Source organism: Calypte anna, chromosome 1, assembly GCF_003957555.1.
Source record: "Calypte anna isolate BGI_N300 chromosome 1, bCalAnn1_v1.p, whole genome shotgun sequence".
Classification (NCBI taxonomy): Eukaryota; Metazoa; Chordata; class Aves; order Apodiformes; family Trochilidae; genus Calypte; species Calypte anna.
In genome coordinates, this window is record NC_044244.1 from 66,588,260 (window position 1) to 66,604,541 (window position 16,282).

The 16,282-nt window shown below is 39.9% G+C and overlaps 1 protein-coding gene across 5 annotated transcripts in view; it reads right to left on the minus strand.

Annotated features, from left to right (window-relative positions):
- Positions 1–16,282, minus strand: part of OSBPL8 (oxysterol binding protein like 8) — an 82,514-nt gene that overhangs the window by 53,560 nt on the left and 12,672 nt on the right. For all 5 annotated transcript variants that reach the window (XM_030444970.1, XM_030444941.1, XM_030444954.1 and 2 more), the window contains exon 2: positions 1,671–1,776. Coding sequence is in view for 3 of the 5 variants with exons in the window: in XM_030444941.1 (XP_030300801.1) it covers positions 1,671–1,742 (72 nt within the window). In the remaining 2 variants the exon portion in view is untranslated. The remainder of the gene's footprint in view (positions 1–1,670; positions 1,777–16,282) is intronic.

A 16,282-nucleotide genomic window follows, 5' to 3' on the forward strand; every position in this document is an offset into this window, starting at 1 on the left:
GCAGCAGCTCCTGTCTCAACACCTTCTCAAGCAGCCTTGACCAAGATACCTTGGTCAACTCGTCACCCAAGACGATGCAGGGACTTCTCATGTAAATATTTTAGCACTGCATGGCTAATCTATGAATGGGTACAAACAGCTCCTACCCCAGAGGCTGAAACACAAGCCTGTCTAACTCTGTCCCTGATCTTCTCCCACAGACATTCTGTTTACACACCAAACTGCCCTGGTTGCTGGTCAACCCTCTCTTCACTCTCTTCATATTAAGTATTTAGGCCTGTTATTTATCTAAACCCCACAGAATATACATTTATAATTACTGATGCAAGATGTTGATAACAAAATGAGACTATTTTTGGCCGGAACACCTCTTCATATTCCAATAGCCCACTGTACCTCCATCATCTGCAATTCATTTGATTGCAGATGGGGTATTCAAACCCCTATAGAAAAAGAGGGTGACAGTTTTACTGCTTCAGTGTTTTCTCTGAAAAGAATGTCCTCAGGGCATTACTGTCAATCACCTCCCACAATTTTTGTTTCTCTTAGTTTTGTGTATTTAGAATAAACACCCTTCCAGAGACATGGCCTATCCTTACTTTCACATTTATTTAACTGATGACTTTCAATACAGATTATGGAGCTATTCCTTTTGACAAGGCAGGTTCTCAACAATAAGTGAGATTTAACTGATTTAGCTTCTGCTGAGGCACATTTAGTTAAAAATGTTGCTACTACAACATACAAAACCTAGCCCTTCTACCAGTACAGTTTTAGATTAAGCCTAAGGAAGGAATAACACCAGTAATACAAACCATCACGAGACAGCAGTCCAATTCATGTTTTCATATAAAAGTAGCTCTGTGCTTGGGAAAAGTACTATCTTCAGATAGCTGATTTCTCAGACACAAAGCTTGTAACAACTGCTACTAAACAAAAAACTATCTATTCAAACAGTTATAAAACACTTGGTTAAATTACTATCTCTAGGAAGTGGCTGAACAATCACAAATTAAGTTTGTCACTAAGGAGGTGCTGAACCTGAGCTTCTCCTCTGTTTGAGGAAAGATACCCCATTTTGCCTTTGAAAGGCAGTGCCTTGTATCAGAAACAAGCTCTGGAAACTAAACTATATTTCCTGTTTCAGCTATTAGTGTGCTTCCACATAACACAGCTTGTGGCAAAACTAAATTCTTCAATAACTTCAACATTATGATGATACTTAAGTGTCACAGGACCCACTATCCTTTCCTGTCTTTAAATAGTGCTTAGTAAGAAAAATATGGTATTTTCACTACTTAAAAAGTCTTATAATTAGCACAGATTATCAACTCTTACAAAAAAATTATCACTCATGCCTTTTCTGCTCCTTATTCCATTAAGAAATATTGTTTTTTTGTCTTTAGTCATTAATTAGTAAAGTGCCAACTAGTAAGTCTGAGAGATCTCATCAAGACACCAAGGATAAAATTAAAAAAAAAATCATGCTTTTTGGCATCCATCCTTCTTGTCATGAGAATCTAGCAAATTATGGTTGATACTTTAATACAAATGTATTCACCAGAAAAGTACCAATTCAAAGCAAACTAGATTCAAGCCATTTAACCCTTTCCCTGCAAAAGCATTTTCATGTTCATCTTATTACATGAAGCCATATTTAAATTACTTACTGAATTTCTATCAAGTTCCCCGTCAACTGGAACAGGCTCCATGCTGAAAGGGTGTGTTGTTTGTCTCACCATCAGCTAGAGTTCTTCCATCCTGCTATTTGATGTCCTGGAGGGGGGGAAGAGAAACAATCATTCACTTCCTATGGCTAAAATACTTTTTAAAACTACACTCTTTCCTCCTCTACATTGCAAGAGGGTAAATAGTCTCCTGTTGTAAACTCTTTATATTTCAGTTCCTTGCAAAACACACCCAATGCCCACAAAAATAAACTTTTTAGGAATGGAGAGCACCGTTTCAGATAAAAAGGCCAAAAAAAAAAGCTACTTGCATAGGTACTTACTTCTAAGCCTGATTGCATCAAACAGGAGTTATGCTTGAAGAACACAAGTGGGGGGAAAACAAAGAAAAGAGAGAGAAAAACCTACAGCTTTTAGACCTGTATTTCTCCTTGTTCCAGTCCCAGCAACACACGCAGCAGCATGTGCCCACAAGCTGTTTGGATACATAAAAGTTCTGGAGCAGAGTTTTGGGCTTCCCCGCAAAGCTCCAGAAACAAACATGTTTTGCGGAACACGGACACAGAAATCAAATCATTTGTGCAAACCAACATCCTCTGTGGCAGATCAAGCACTCAGCTGGCTCACCAGAAAGCAATGCATCATTCTTTTCCTGTTTACATTTCTTATTGACTTTTTTTTGCTAAAGAATGAAAACTAAAATAAAGCTTAGTATTCACATCACATTTGTAGCCCCTGGTGAGGAAAGAAAGTGGTATGGAATCAAGCAAAACTTAAGGGAAGAATTATACCTTAACCATTCATTCATTTAGTGGTTTTCAGGAGAAAAGTAGAACAAAATGTGATGCCTACAGAGATGTCAAGCAACTGCTTTGCTCTGCTTCTCTCTCCAAGGGAATAAATAGAAACCAATCAGAACGCTGTAAAGCAGCCTCTGCAGAAGTGAAGAAGCCAGCATACCCTAGGGAGACCCAGAGCAACTGCTTGATCAGAGCAATTAGCCCAAAGATTTTTCCCCTCTCTTTATTTCTTTGTGCCTTGGGTGGGGTGAAGGAGCAGGAAGCAGCTAAATTACAAATCAGGTTGTTAGAACAACACGTGCAAGATTAGGGCTAGGAGGTAGTGACTTTTTTTTTTTTTAAGCTGCAGTCTTAGCATATTGTGCTAAGACTCAAGCTCCAGACTCCACTGCTTTTGCAGAATGCAAATTAACTGAGAACAAGAGCGGTGAGTTTAGAAGAGGCATCATAGAGCTCAAGGAGCAACCTAGATGCAGCAAGACACAAGAAGGGCAAGGAGAGGACCAGGAGAGCACACAACAAATCTTGTTCTTTAAGTCCTGCCTCAGGAATTAAACACTCACGAAAAAAAATCTATCAAGAATAACCACTTGTTTTAAATGGTTTTTACTATCAACTTCTTTTTTTTGGTCTTGTATTATGTAAAACACATTAGAATGAAAAAAAATTGAGAAAGAATATATAGTATTAACACACTATAGCAAATTATCATCGCATATGCCACTAAAACTGTCCTGGTTTAATGCTGAGCTGGCAATTAACCAAATAACAGATGCTCTCTATTAGTCACCCCCCCACCTCCCCACCCCTGATAAAGAAAGAAGAGAGAAAAAGGGAGAAAGACTTATGGGTTGGAAACCAAACCACACTGCTTTAATGAAACAGCAATGACAAAAAGGAAAAAATATTATATACAAATAAGATATACAGCAAAACAGTACCATGTTCCTTCCCCTTTTCCTCCAGTAACTCTCACATCACCACCGAGGCTGCAGGGCAGCCCTGGGAAAGTCCAGGCTGGACTCCTGGAGTCGGCAGCAGTCGGGAGCTGGAGGCAGGAACACACAGATATGGGCTGGCACGGATCAGAACCACAGGCAGAGGAATGGATGGAATCCTCCCAAGATGCTGAAGCAAACAGGGACAGAAGTAAGGAGGGGGTTTGACCCTCGTGATCCTTCGTATTTATACTGAGTATGACACATACTAGATGGAATACTCCTGACAATTTTGGTCATTTATCTTGTCCGCTCCACTTCTCACTGAGAAACTTTTAATTTCAGCAAGTACAGCTACTTACAAGAGACTTAGCTGAAAGCAACATTACAAGACAGAAAATTAGCTCTATCCTGGCCCAAACCAGGACAAAAACACAAAAGGAAGAGTTTAACAAAAAGACTGTGTGCTAAAGAAACTGCAAGGTTTACAGTTCCATACTATGACTCCGTTCAAAGAGTCAAATACTGTTTAGCTTATGAGTGGACAGCTGGCTTGGTTTATCTTTCTTTGAAAAATGAAGGTTGAAAGTGGATAAATGCTTCTGAAATACACCAAAATAAATACCAAGGAGTGAAGAGATCTTTCAGTAAAAGGATAATGCTAAAAAGTCAAACAGCCATGAACTTGGAGAACAGATTTATTTTGAAAATTATATAATGCTTCCAACCATCCATGCCCCAAGGCTTTGAAAATACTTTTCAACTAGTGTAGGAAAGAGGGATTTATTTAATTATTTGTAAATGCAGCCAGGGTTTTATGAGGTGCTTCCACAAGTAAGGGAGCTCTTTTCTACTTCAGCTAGATTGATGCTGTTCTCTCCACATTACTAAGTATTTTCAATTTGGTTGTCTGCCAGGTTGGTTGGTTTAAGAGCTTCAATTAAGAAGCTCTAAGTGCTCCTACTTCACAATCACAACACATAAAAGCTTACATGTTCACAAGGGCACATACAAACTAAAATTATTTGAAAATACTTATGATGTTCTGCTTATGATACCTCTGCTAATCACCTATGTTTCTTTTATAGACAATGGATACAAGCAGGCATTTAGAAAGGTATTTGTCATTTTAACACAGCTCTACCAATTGTACAAATCATGCCACAAAATAAACTATTTTTCTCCAACTGTGAAAACAATCTAGTGTGATTAGCTGGGAGGTGTGTATTTAAAGTAGAAGGGAAATGCATTCCATTTATCACATTATCAACAATCTGTCATGTTAACAACTGCATTTGTCTTATTTTTAAGAAACTGCTTAAGCCATTGCTCATTTTTAAAACAGTCTGGTTTTCAGTTACCTGCAGCTTCAAAACAGGAAAATTGTTTGGATCTCTTGACAGAAGTGAAGGAAAGTGTGCACCAATGAAAGCTACTACTCAGTATGAACAGGATTTTATCTAACTCTACATATATATATATGTGCATACTCAAGTGTCTTACATGACTTTGTACATCTTCCTAACTCCAACCCTTAAAAATAAAAAAAAAAAAGTATCAAAAGCTGTAAGATTACAAGTCAGTCCTGCACTTGGGTTACAACTACCCCAAGCACACTACAGGCTTGGGGAAGAGTGGCTGGAAAGCTGCCTGGCAGAGAAGGACCTGTGGGTGCTGGCTGACAGCCAGCTGAGTATAAGCCAGCAGTGTGCCCAGGTGGCCAAGAAGGCCAATGGCATCCTGGCCATCATGAGAAATAGCGTGGCCAGCAGGAGAAGGGGACATGACCTTCTCCCTGTACTAGGCATTGGTGGTGGGACTGCACCTCGAGAACCATGCTCAGTTATGGGCCTCTCACTACAAGGGAGACACCAAGGTTCTGGAACATGACCAGAAACATCAATGAAGCTAGTGAAGGGTCTGGAGATCAAAGCCTTATGAGAAGTTGGGGGTTTAGCCTAGAGAAAAGGAGGTTGAGGGTAGACCTTGCTTTTACAACTACCTCAAAAGATTGTAGCAAGGTGGGTTTGGTCTTTTCTCCCAAGTAACAACTGGTATGGCCTCAAGTTGTGCCAGCAGAGGTTTAGATTGGATATTAGGAAAAGTTTCTTCACTGAAAGGTTTGTGAGGAACTGGAACAGGCCGCACAGGGAAGTGGTGGAGTCACCATCCCTGGAGGTACTGAAAAGATTTATAGATGTGGTGCTTAGGGATACGGTTTAGTGTTGGACTTGGCCATGAGCTAGGTTAATGGATGGACTCAAACTTAAAGGTCTTTTCCAACCTAAATGATTCTGCAATTGACATGAGGTATATTTGGAAAGGTCACAGAGCAAAAAACAGCAGAAGCCGTATCACCAAGATGACCCCAAGTTCAGCAGTTCTGAGGTGTGGTTATCAGTGCATTCAATTCTGTAAGGTCCATAAGGAGGTTTAAGGCAATACTCTTGAGAAAGGTATCTAAGTGCTAAGGAAATAAGTTTCATAAAAATTAAGACCTAACTGGGATAGGATTACTTTTAAGTTATTAAATGAAAATCTACGTCCTACATGTAACCAGGGTGATAAAACAATTTAAGTGTCATTCAGCAGACATATGACAAGGCGAAGGCATTTTCTCTTTGTTCCATGCAGTGAGTGATCAGCCATAGCACAGAGGTAACAAAGGTACATGTCTTATTTTTGAGGCCCTTTCAATACAGTGTGGAGGAAGTACAGCCCTCTTGTCATATTATGAAGCCACAGATCATCTCTCAGTTCATGAGTTCATGAGTCATTACCAAGCTACAGATCAGGCCAGCTTCTTGTATGGGACACAATGTCACTGCATGTCAGGGACACTGGGTTTGTTGTGACCAGTTCTGAGAAAGTAGGAAGCTGAATTATTGGTACAACTGAAGTGGGGCCAACAAAGTCAAAATATTCAGCAAAAGATCTGGTAAATAAAGAAATCAACTGGGAGAACTAGAAAGTGGTTTTACTCTGCTACTCTAGAAATCTGAGCCAAGCACATGACTACATTCAATTCCTTCTGCTGTAAAGTCAGGCCAAACAGGAGACCTTGACAAAACCAGTAACAACAAAGGGGAAAACACAGACGACTAACTGCATGTTACATTAACTCTGAAGTGCTTGAAAAGCGTACTACAGGTACTACAGGTATAACTACACCAAACTCAACACATGTATGCCCCCCTACTATATTGTGATCACTCAATGCTGACTGCTACCAAATAAACCCGTACAAAAAATTTCCACACTGTTTTATCACCTGCTTTCTCATTTCCTGAATAAACAGTCCATGTGCAGAGAGAACAGTTTCCTCTGTTTCTTTATTGCTGTTTTCAGAAGGGAGAGAGGGGAACAAACAAAAATACGAAAGAAAAACCCCTAGAATGTTGTATGCATTAGAACAAGACTTGAAAATATCTCTCATCTAGAAAAAAACTTGGAAAGCAGAAGCATTGAGTTCAGACACCTCAGCTAACTTTTGAGAGTGAGAGATGGTAGTGAATGCCAAGAAAATAACACTTCTAAACAGCTACTGCAACTTCAATAAATTACTACCTTAAACAGGTGTTCCACAGCTAAACTTGTCCTGATAAAAATGCATGGTTTGGGTTGGAAGGGACCTTAAACATAATATAGTTCCACTCCCCCTACTATGGGCACGGACACCTCCCACTAGACCAGGCTTCTCAAACCTCCATCCAACCTGTCCTTTAATACTTCCAGAGAGAGGGCATCCACAGCTTGTCTGGCCAACCTGTTCTAATGTCTCACCACCCTCACACTAAATGAAGGAGCACAGGAGAGGCAGTAAGAGGCACCTCTATATATTAAAACAGCATCCTCTCAAACCTCAAGTCCCAAGTGTTCTGGAGCCCTTTCACATTAAAATTCAATTGAAAGCTCCCCAGTCTAAACAATGTGTATTTTGCTAGATAACTCCCATAATTTAAAGGAGCTGTAGGCCTCCATAAAACAAGTGGTTATTTATTCACTTAAAGAGTATCTGGTCACCTAGATCATCATCCTATTTTCCGCTATAGGACAGTTTAATCTAGGGCTCAGTATAACATCTGAGGATAAGAACAAGAGAGACATTAAACAATGAATTTATGTGCAGAGAACACCAACAAATCCTCACAAAATATTCAAAAGATTTTTTTCTGCTTTGTTGTGATGTTATAGGGAAAGATGATTCAATCAAATCTTACATAGCCAAATCTAGCATTTTATGTTTACGATTCAAGATGCTGCAGTGCCAAACAGCAAATAAAGAAATGGATGCCAAACCAACCTTACAGTAGATATGCTTGTATCAACACCAGCATTTTTTTAAACACCATTAAACTGGTCAACAACAGCTTCTGAAGAAAAAAAAAATGTACACAGACAAGATGGTTACATACACTGCAAACTGTTTTAATTTCAGAATTCCACCCAGGACAAAAAGGCACATTTGCTATTTGGACCTTCTGTTTTTCCTGCACAAAGATGACAAACTAAAATAGGTTTAAGAAAGTGACATGACCAATTTCGTAATTTTAAGACAGGTAATTTTGCTGCTTCTAACAGCATTAGAAATTTTCTTTCACAACTGTAAAGGTACTACTAATAGCCTCATCCCCACCCCCTCATCTATCTAGTCAACTCATGCTCATCTTGAGGTTTGCATTAGAAGCCAAGACACTCCTATTAATATCTCAGATTTTAAAAAAGTTGCTCTGCACTGTGATGAGTGGCCAGCTGGTAATCCCTGTGGTTTCTCATCTCTCATGTTGGCAGCTATAAGAAGCTGCAGTGTGTCACCCTCCTCTACATTATTAGATTATTAGTCCTGCACACTTGCTCCTTGCCTCTACCTTCCTCACTGTGGCTGCTGCATTTCTGGTCTGCCCACAGGCCTGTCTGTGCAGGTGCTCCCTAACCTTCTGCAAAGTATTTTAAGCAGACACTCTCAAAACACAGAACACTTGAAAGGAGCCAGGGTATGGCATGCCTAGGCACGGCCATGACCTGTCTTTCTGCTTGCAGGTCAAGCACAGCAATGGTAAAAAACAGTTGAGGGCCTTTGCTTAACCCACCTGTTTCAATCATACCAGCCTGTGCAAGCACAGGCTACGTGCACAGCTATGGACTCGCCCAACAGCAGCAGGAAACTACTGCAGGAAATGAGACAGCCAAGGCAACAGGAAAAGCAATTTTGTTGTTAAAGGTTTTTCTGAAATTAAGAAGGTATGTCAGCAAAGATATTTCCACAGACAAGACGGACAGCTGGCAGAACAATTAGTTCAGTTTCCAATGCCAAAGTGGAATCCTGAGACACAAGATAGATCAGGGTTTCTATGCATGGAACTTACCAAAATAATACTCAATCTCTCTTTTCCTATTTTTATTTTTCTCCTGGACAGACTTTACTGTCATATACAGAACAAAAAAGACACTTACTTCAAGCCTTTGAAAACATGTAAGAACTAATAGATTGTGATGAAAAAGCCTTGATAAAGGAAAGCAGAAGGTATACTCTATTACTTGCAAATGAATACTGCAGCTTATATATTGCCAGAAGCCAAGCCTTTCACAGTTCCAAGCTAGCCCTCAAGCACAAGCACTAAACATATTTCTTCCCAAAGTTACCCTATTTTGGAACAGCAGAATGCTTTCTGCTCCCAGTACTGTGAGGAGTCACCAATGTTCTCTGTACTAAGGACCACACATTACCAGGATTCATTCTGCTTCAAAGACCAAAACAGAAGGTACTAAATTTATTCAAGCAAGCAAGGAAGTATGTGTCATGGTTGAGATAATACAGTTCTACTCCTTGACAATCAGGGAGTTGCTGAAAGGTCACTTCATATGGCAACAGTCAGGAAAACACGGCCTTGTCTCTTCCTTGGAAGTTCTTTGAAATGCTTCAGAGAAGAAAACAAAAGACAGAAAAAAACCTAGTTTCTTGGACAAAGTAATTCCATTCAGGTACAAATACCAAATGGACAGGGCATCTGGCTCCTGCCCTTCCACCCAGCCTACTCAAGTACAGGGAATTCTCTTTCTCATAAAATGGTTTAACAGGACAATCAGATCTCTTGAGCATGTGATTTGAGGTGAATTCTACTACCTCAGCTGTGCAATCCCACAGTACTGTGTGATAGGAAGTTTTATACACTGCCTCCCCACCATCTTCTAAATACTCAGCTAGTTAAGGGAAGCCAGAACAGCACAGTGTAGGTTACAAAAGACAGGTCTGGGAATTAAGGAAAAGACAGAAGACTGACACTAACCCCTGGAAAAAAGAATCCAAGGTTTGTGAACTCCAGCAAATTCAGTTTATATTTTTACAATAAATAAGGGAAAGAATACTTCCAAGAGACAATGTATTTATTTTTGAAAAGAGAAAAACTACATCCTTCTCTTCACAGCATTACCTTATGCCAATATTGTCACCAAAACTGACAAGAGTTGTCTGTTTAATAGCATTTTATAGTTTACTTTCACATATAGAATTACAAAGAAGACCAAGATAACACTAGCTTAATTACCAAGATAATATTAGCACAAAGCAATTCAATACCCCATATCTCTGCACAGCAGTAACTACATCTCTAGATATCATGTTACATGTTTTATTCCCTTGAAAGCAGCAGCTTATGAACTGTCACGGTTTAGCAGTTTGGACGAACCACAAACCTAGGACAGAATTCCTCTCTATTACACACATACAGGGGGAAGATAAAAGGGGAATAAAGACCGGAGATTTTAAATTGGAAACTGAAAACAATTACCTACATCATATTTGAGTAACACAAGGGAAAACTAATAACATAAAGGGATAAAGTAACAAAAAATACAAATATATATATAAATATATACACAATCCAATGTGGTGAGCTAGCAGCAACAAGCTGCTGGCTTTCTGAGCTTTTATACAGCAGAACATGGGAGAGAACAGATCCCTCCCTTTGCATTCCACCCCTCTCAAGAGTCCGAACAGCCCTCCTTCCTTAGTTCCTCTTGTTCAAATGGCAACACGAACATATTTCAAAGTCTAGCATCTAAGAAAGAATCAGACACTAACTTCTGTGCTCCACACAACATAAATGGAGCTCAGTAATAGGTTTCAGATCTGTAAGTGAACAGAAACATATGTTCCAACTTATTCATAGCCAAGTGTCTGGTTCCTGGGGCACATCCTGTCTCTGATGCTCATTTTCATACACTGCAGAGATGTCAGCAGGAAAACTGAATGCATGTGTTTACATTTCCTGCAACACTAGCTGTAAAAATAACTGGCACTACATGTTTCCTGTCAGGTTCTATGCTAAAAGGGGCAACTGGAGAAATATCACACCCTGCGTTTTCAGTCATTAACTGACTGCCCAGACTGTACACCCAAATCCAAATGGTCACAGATGCAATCCAATGAAATTCAGCAGGTACACTGTATTTACAACTAGAGGCTTGTCCTGGTTTGGGCCAGGATAAAGGTGATTTTCTGTCTTGTACTTTTGCTTTTAGCTAAGTCTCTTGTAAGTAGTTGCACTCGCTGAAATCAACAGCAAGTTTCTCAGACAGTGTGTGCTTCTAGGACTGATAAAACTCGATGTTTATAGTTACTGCTAGAGACTGGTGTGCAGAGCCAAGGACACTGCTCAGCTCTGAGGAAAACTTTTACTCTCCAGAAGGAAGAAAGAGGTCCCACCTGCAGCCCTCCTTTGGGGAGGAATGGACAAGAAAGATGCCAGAATTGACCAAACAGAGTATTCCATCCCATACACCTCATACTCAGTATAAATTTGAGGGATCACGAGGGCCAAGCCATGATTTCCTGCTTCCAGCTTCTGACTGCCTGCCCTTCCTGCCTCTCCTGCTTCCCTTTCTTCACCCGGCATCCTGGAAGGATTCCATCCGTTCCTCTGCCTGTGGTCCTGATCCGTGGCAGCCCATATCTGTGTGTTCCTCCCCCCTTTCCCCCAATAACTCTCACGTCACCACCAAGGCTGCAGGGCAGCCCTGGGAAAGTCCAGGCTGGACTCCTGGAGTCAGCAGCAGTCAGGAACTGGAGGCAGGAACACACACTAACTTGTTCCTTCATTTTGCAGCCATCATAAGAATTCAGACTCTCCTTCTAATGATCAACTTGAGAAAAAATATCTCGGTAGTTCAGAATGCAAAGGCATGTTTCACACTCCCACTATAGCTATTGGGAAGCCTGTGACATTCATATTCAGCTTTTTCATATTCAGATGCCCCTGCAACACACAGGGAATAGGAAATTAAGGCCTGGTAACTCCAGGAGTGCTATTAACTGCATAAAATCCAGATTTTAAGTGAAGTGCCAATTGGATAATTCAACACTATTTTTAAAGACCAAACTGTAAAATAACTGACAAGCTTATCCATGGATACCACCTGACCAAGATAAGCACACAAGCATTCCAGTTACACCATGAAGAAATAAGCCACTTTCCCACCCATAAGAAAAGCACTGTGCTGACACTTTGCATAAAATGAGAACTGACTGTTTCCAAATGTTGATAATAATTAGCTTTCATAACTCTGTCTTCAGCCTTGATCATTAAAGCTGAATCCAGTTTGGAAACAAATTAAAAAACAGTCTACCTTAAAAAACAGCCTTGGGACTGGAGAATGGTATACTGCATAAAATTATATATATATATATACATACATATAAAGCACTACTGTCTCTTTAGACACTTTTGCAGATCTTAGTTGTTTTACTAAAAATTGTAATTCATAAATAAACCACATTTTAACAAGAACTGAAGTATTCTTCAGTTTTCCATGAAGACTCTGAAACTTACAAGAGTGATTGTGCCATTAACTTTTCCACCTCCTACGGATGACGAAGCAAACTTTGAGATCCTAACAAAACTAAAGGTTTAACAGAAAAATACAGGCATAGAAACAAATAAAAGGTGAGCCAGGAGTACTATGGAGTTTGATTTTGTTTTTTCATAAATATCTATAACAATAGAGATTAATCATATTGATACGGGCCAGAACTCATTCTCAGCATTCACATTCACCTAACTTTTTTCTCCACCAGTAAGGAACCCTTCTGCCTTTTGGACTGAACACAAACAAGGAAAGCTACTCAAATTTTAAGTTGCCAAGTCTGCTTTTTCTAGAGTTGCCAGTTTTCAGTGATCAGAAAAACCAGACAGGCAGATGGACCTGGAATTTTCATTTTTCTTTCTCACTGACTCTTTCCTGGGTGTGAAAAGCATGGAAAATCCTGGGCTGCAATAGTTAATTGAAAGGTAATGCTTCAGACACACCTCACAACCAACTAAAGGTCAATGTAATGAAAGCTTCATTAAAAAACAAAAGCACACTCAAAAGTGTTGGAGTGTCATGGTAGATCACCTCTGTAAATCCATTTGGCTTTAAAATTACAAGAAACACCAGAAAACTACAAGAAATTGCCCATTTTCAAGAGTATCTCTGTGAGGGGTAGGATTCCAGTTTAGACATACAAAGTGCTCTAAACTAATCAAAAGTGGTTCTGAACTTAAAAAACATTTTGTTGAATATTAAATTTTTCTTCCTTGATGAGACAAAAACGTTTTCAGCAAATTTACAATTGATATTGTATTTCCTCTTACAAAAGAAAAAAAACATGTTGACCTCTAAGGAAATTCACATGTAGCAACCGAGATGTAGCAACAGATGTAGCAACACTACTTTAGTCTATATCCACACCTCTGAAAAACAAGGGGGATAAATGTTATAGTCAAAAGATTGTAATAAGCCAACATGCAACCACTCTTAAGAGCCTTTCAGAATACACAGCCTCTGAACAAGCTATTTTGCATGACAGATATTGTCACAGATAGAGATCCAAAACACCCTGCAGCTTTGCTTGAAAGTAAATTACTATCATTCTTGGTTTCCACATTTTCCCATTAAAGCTTGAAATTATTATACTAAAAGAGATTTTAAGCCAGGTATGAAACTCTGCTCTGTCCCTAACATTAAGATTTTTCCACACTATTCTGTATAGGAGTGTGCCATATCATGGCAACAAAAGAGAAGCACTTCACAGTTTCTTGTTGCACAGATTCCTTTCTATTAATTAGCATTACTAGTGTTGCATGTCCATGCAAATAAATTCATGGGTTTTTCTAGTTAAACAGATAGAAACAGCTTTTTCAATGGAAGGGAAAGGAGGTAATTTTTAATACTTCAGTTGATTGGAGCTGATAATTGCCATTTCAACATCAGAATTTTGTTTCTAGTGATCCAGATGTTATATCTTAGTATAACTTTATTTCTTTGCTACTGGAGTTTGGAGCGGCATTAATTTTTCTGTTTGCTTTTGGTTTTAGAATGCACAATATATCTGCTTTATAAGATACATATACATATTGAGGTACTTACACAAGCTTGAATTAGCTATTCATTTGAAAGCAGCCCCTTCATGAGGTGGCCATAAGTCAGAATCATCTTCTTGTCAAGACATACTTCAAGCATTTAGCTCCTATAAGGAGTGCTGGTTGCTGTCATTAACCTTGAAAGCTTTTGCCCACAGTTGTGCTGTAGATGGCAGTGTTTTACACAGTCCAGCTCTACCTTAAAATGGAGTGAAGTAGCACAGTATACAGAATGTGCTGTAAGGTTGCTGATAGAATCTTAAGTATTTGCAGAACATACCATACATGGTAAGAAAGTATGCAAAATGTATTAATTAAAAAAAAAAAAAAAAGAAATCTTGGTCCCTTCTCAGCCAACTAGCTCAAGGCATATACCATAATACTAATTACACAATTTTTTTAAGTTACTGCAGGTGACATAGCATCATTAAAGCAGAGACTCACAATAAACTGTTCCTCTGTATGTAATTTGAGCACACTAAGATATTTTACTTCAACTGACCAAAATCAAAGTAAGTTTTCTGTAACAACTTCAAATTCCTGCCTAGAAAATGCTGTTCTGAGGTAGAAGGGTACACCCGGATCCTGGGAGCTTCCAATTTGCCTGGCACTGGCGCACAGACCTTCCAGAAAATAGTAGCCTACACAGTAAGTACCTGAGTTTCACAACAATCTTTCCAACTGATTTCTTTAAGATACCTCTAGTTCATCTACCAACAAGCCTTCCAAGCAGAACCAACCAGAAGCAGTCACTTATATCTGAACAGTGACTTTGCCCACTTCCAGGTGGCATGAGCTTCACAAAACTGAAGCACCACCCACTCCTGGAAAAAAAAAAAAAGTTACATGCTTTCAAGTATATAAAACTGTAATTCCCTTCCTTCTCAAAATTTTTAAAGAGGTTCTTTGAGAAAAGGAAACTATACTATAACCCTTTGCTACAACTCTGGCAGAACCTGCTTCACAGACTGAAATAAGTACAACATAGAATCACAGAATTGGCTGGGTTGGAAGGGACCTCAGAGATTATCGAGTCCAACCCTTGAACCACCGCTGCAGTTCCCAGCCCATGGCACTGAGTGCCACATCCAGTCTCTTTTTAAATATCTCCAGGGACGGAGAATCCACTACTTCCCTGGGCAGCCCATTCCAATGCCTGATCACCCTCTCCGTGAAGAAATTCTTTCTAATATCCAACCTAAACTTCCCGTGGCACAACTTAAGACCGTGCCCTCTTGTCTTGCTGAGAGTTGCCTGGGAAGAGAGACGAACCCCCACCTGGCTACCCCCTCCTTTCAGGGAGTTGTAGGGAGTGATGAGGTCTCCCCTGAGACTCCTCTTCTCCAGGCTGAACAGCCCCAACTCCCTCAGCCTCTCCTCACAGGGTCTGTGCTCGAGTCCCTTCACCAGCCTGGTTGCCCTCCTTTGGACCTGCTCCAGCACCTCAGTCTCCTTCCTAAACTGAGGGGCCCAGAACTGGACACAGGACTCGAGGTGTGGCCTCACCAGGGCTGAGTACAGGGGCAGAATCACTTCCTTGGACCTGCTGGCCACGCTGTTCCTGAGAACATGAAGAGACCGTCTTAACATGATGGTTAATTCATACTTATTTCACAATGGGTAGAAATATATGAGCTAGTCAATAGTTTTAGGAACCAACTCAACAGCAATTTCAATGCTCCCCCAGCTAAAAAGTGTTTCCCAGCTGTCAGATGTGTTATGCATCTCAAGCAAAGTACAAAAATGCTATCTCTAATAGGTTCTCCTAGTATACCAAGCATGAGAGCTTCCTCTCATAATGCTCACAAATTGGAATTCTTAAAAGATCATAATCTCTACTTCCTGTGAGAAATGACACCTTGCCTCTCAAGATCAAAATTACTGTCATTGGTACTCAGCAAAACACTTGATGGGAGCTATAAAAGCCATGAGACATCAGAAATGGTGAAGAGGGAGGAGCAGAGGCCAAGACACAATAACACAGCATCTTGGTTAAGTTTGTGAACATAACAAAGTCCAAGGCTACTAAAGGAGAGTGGACAGACATGAGTACATTCCATTAGAGATTCAACAGTAGGGCTCCTACAAGTATTGGTCCTAGCAAATAAATTCATGCTGTTAACATGGACACATTAGTGGGAAGAATGGAGTGTTACTGGTTTTGTTTGTACAGCTTATGCTTGTAGTAATTTGTTTGGGGAGGGGCATATGCACAGGCACTGCAGCTCCTCTCACACTGTTACTATAATACGATCTTCACAAGTTAAGCAACAAAGATTGCCATGCAGAGGATCCAAGCAAAGGCATTTCAAATTTCAAAACAGCCAAATACACATGTTGGCAAGTCTGAATCAGTGAACACCTGTATTTTCCTCCAAAGAACACTGCTAGGTTTCTGAGTTGCTGAGAAGCAGCCAAAAAGAAAAGAATGCTACCGTATGTGTAAGTGAAAGGGT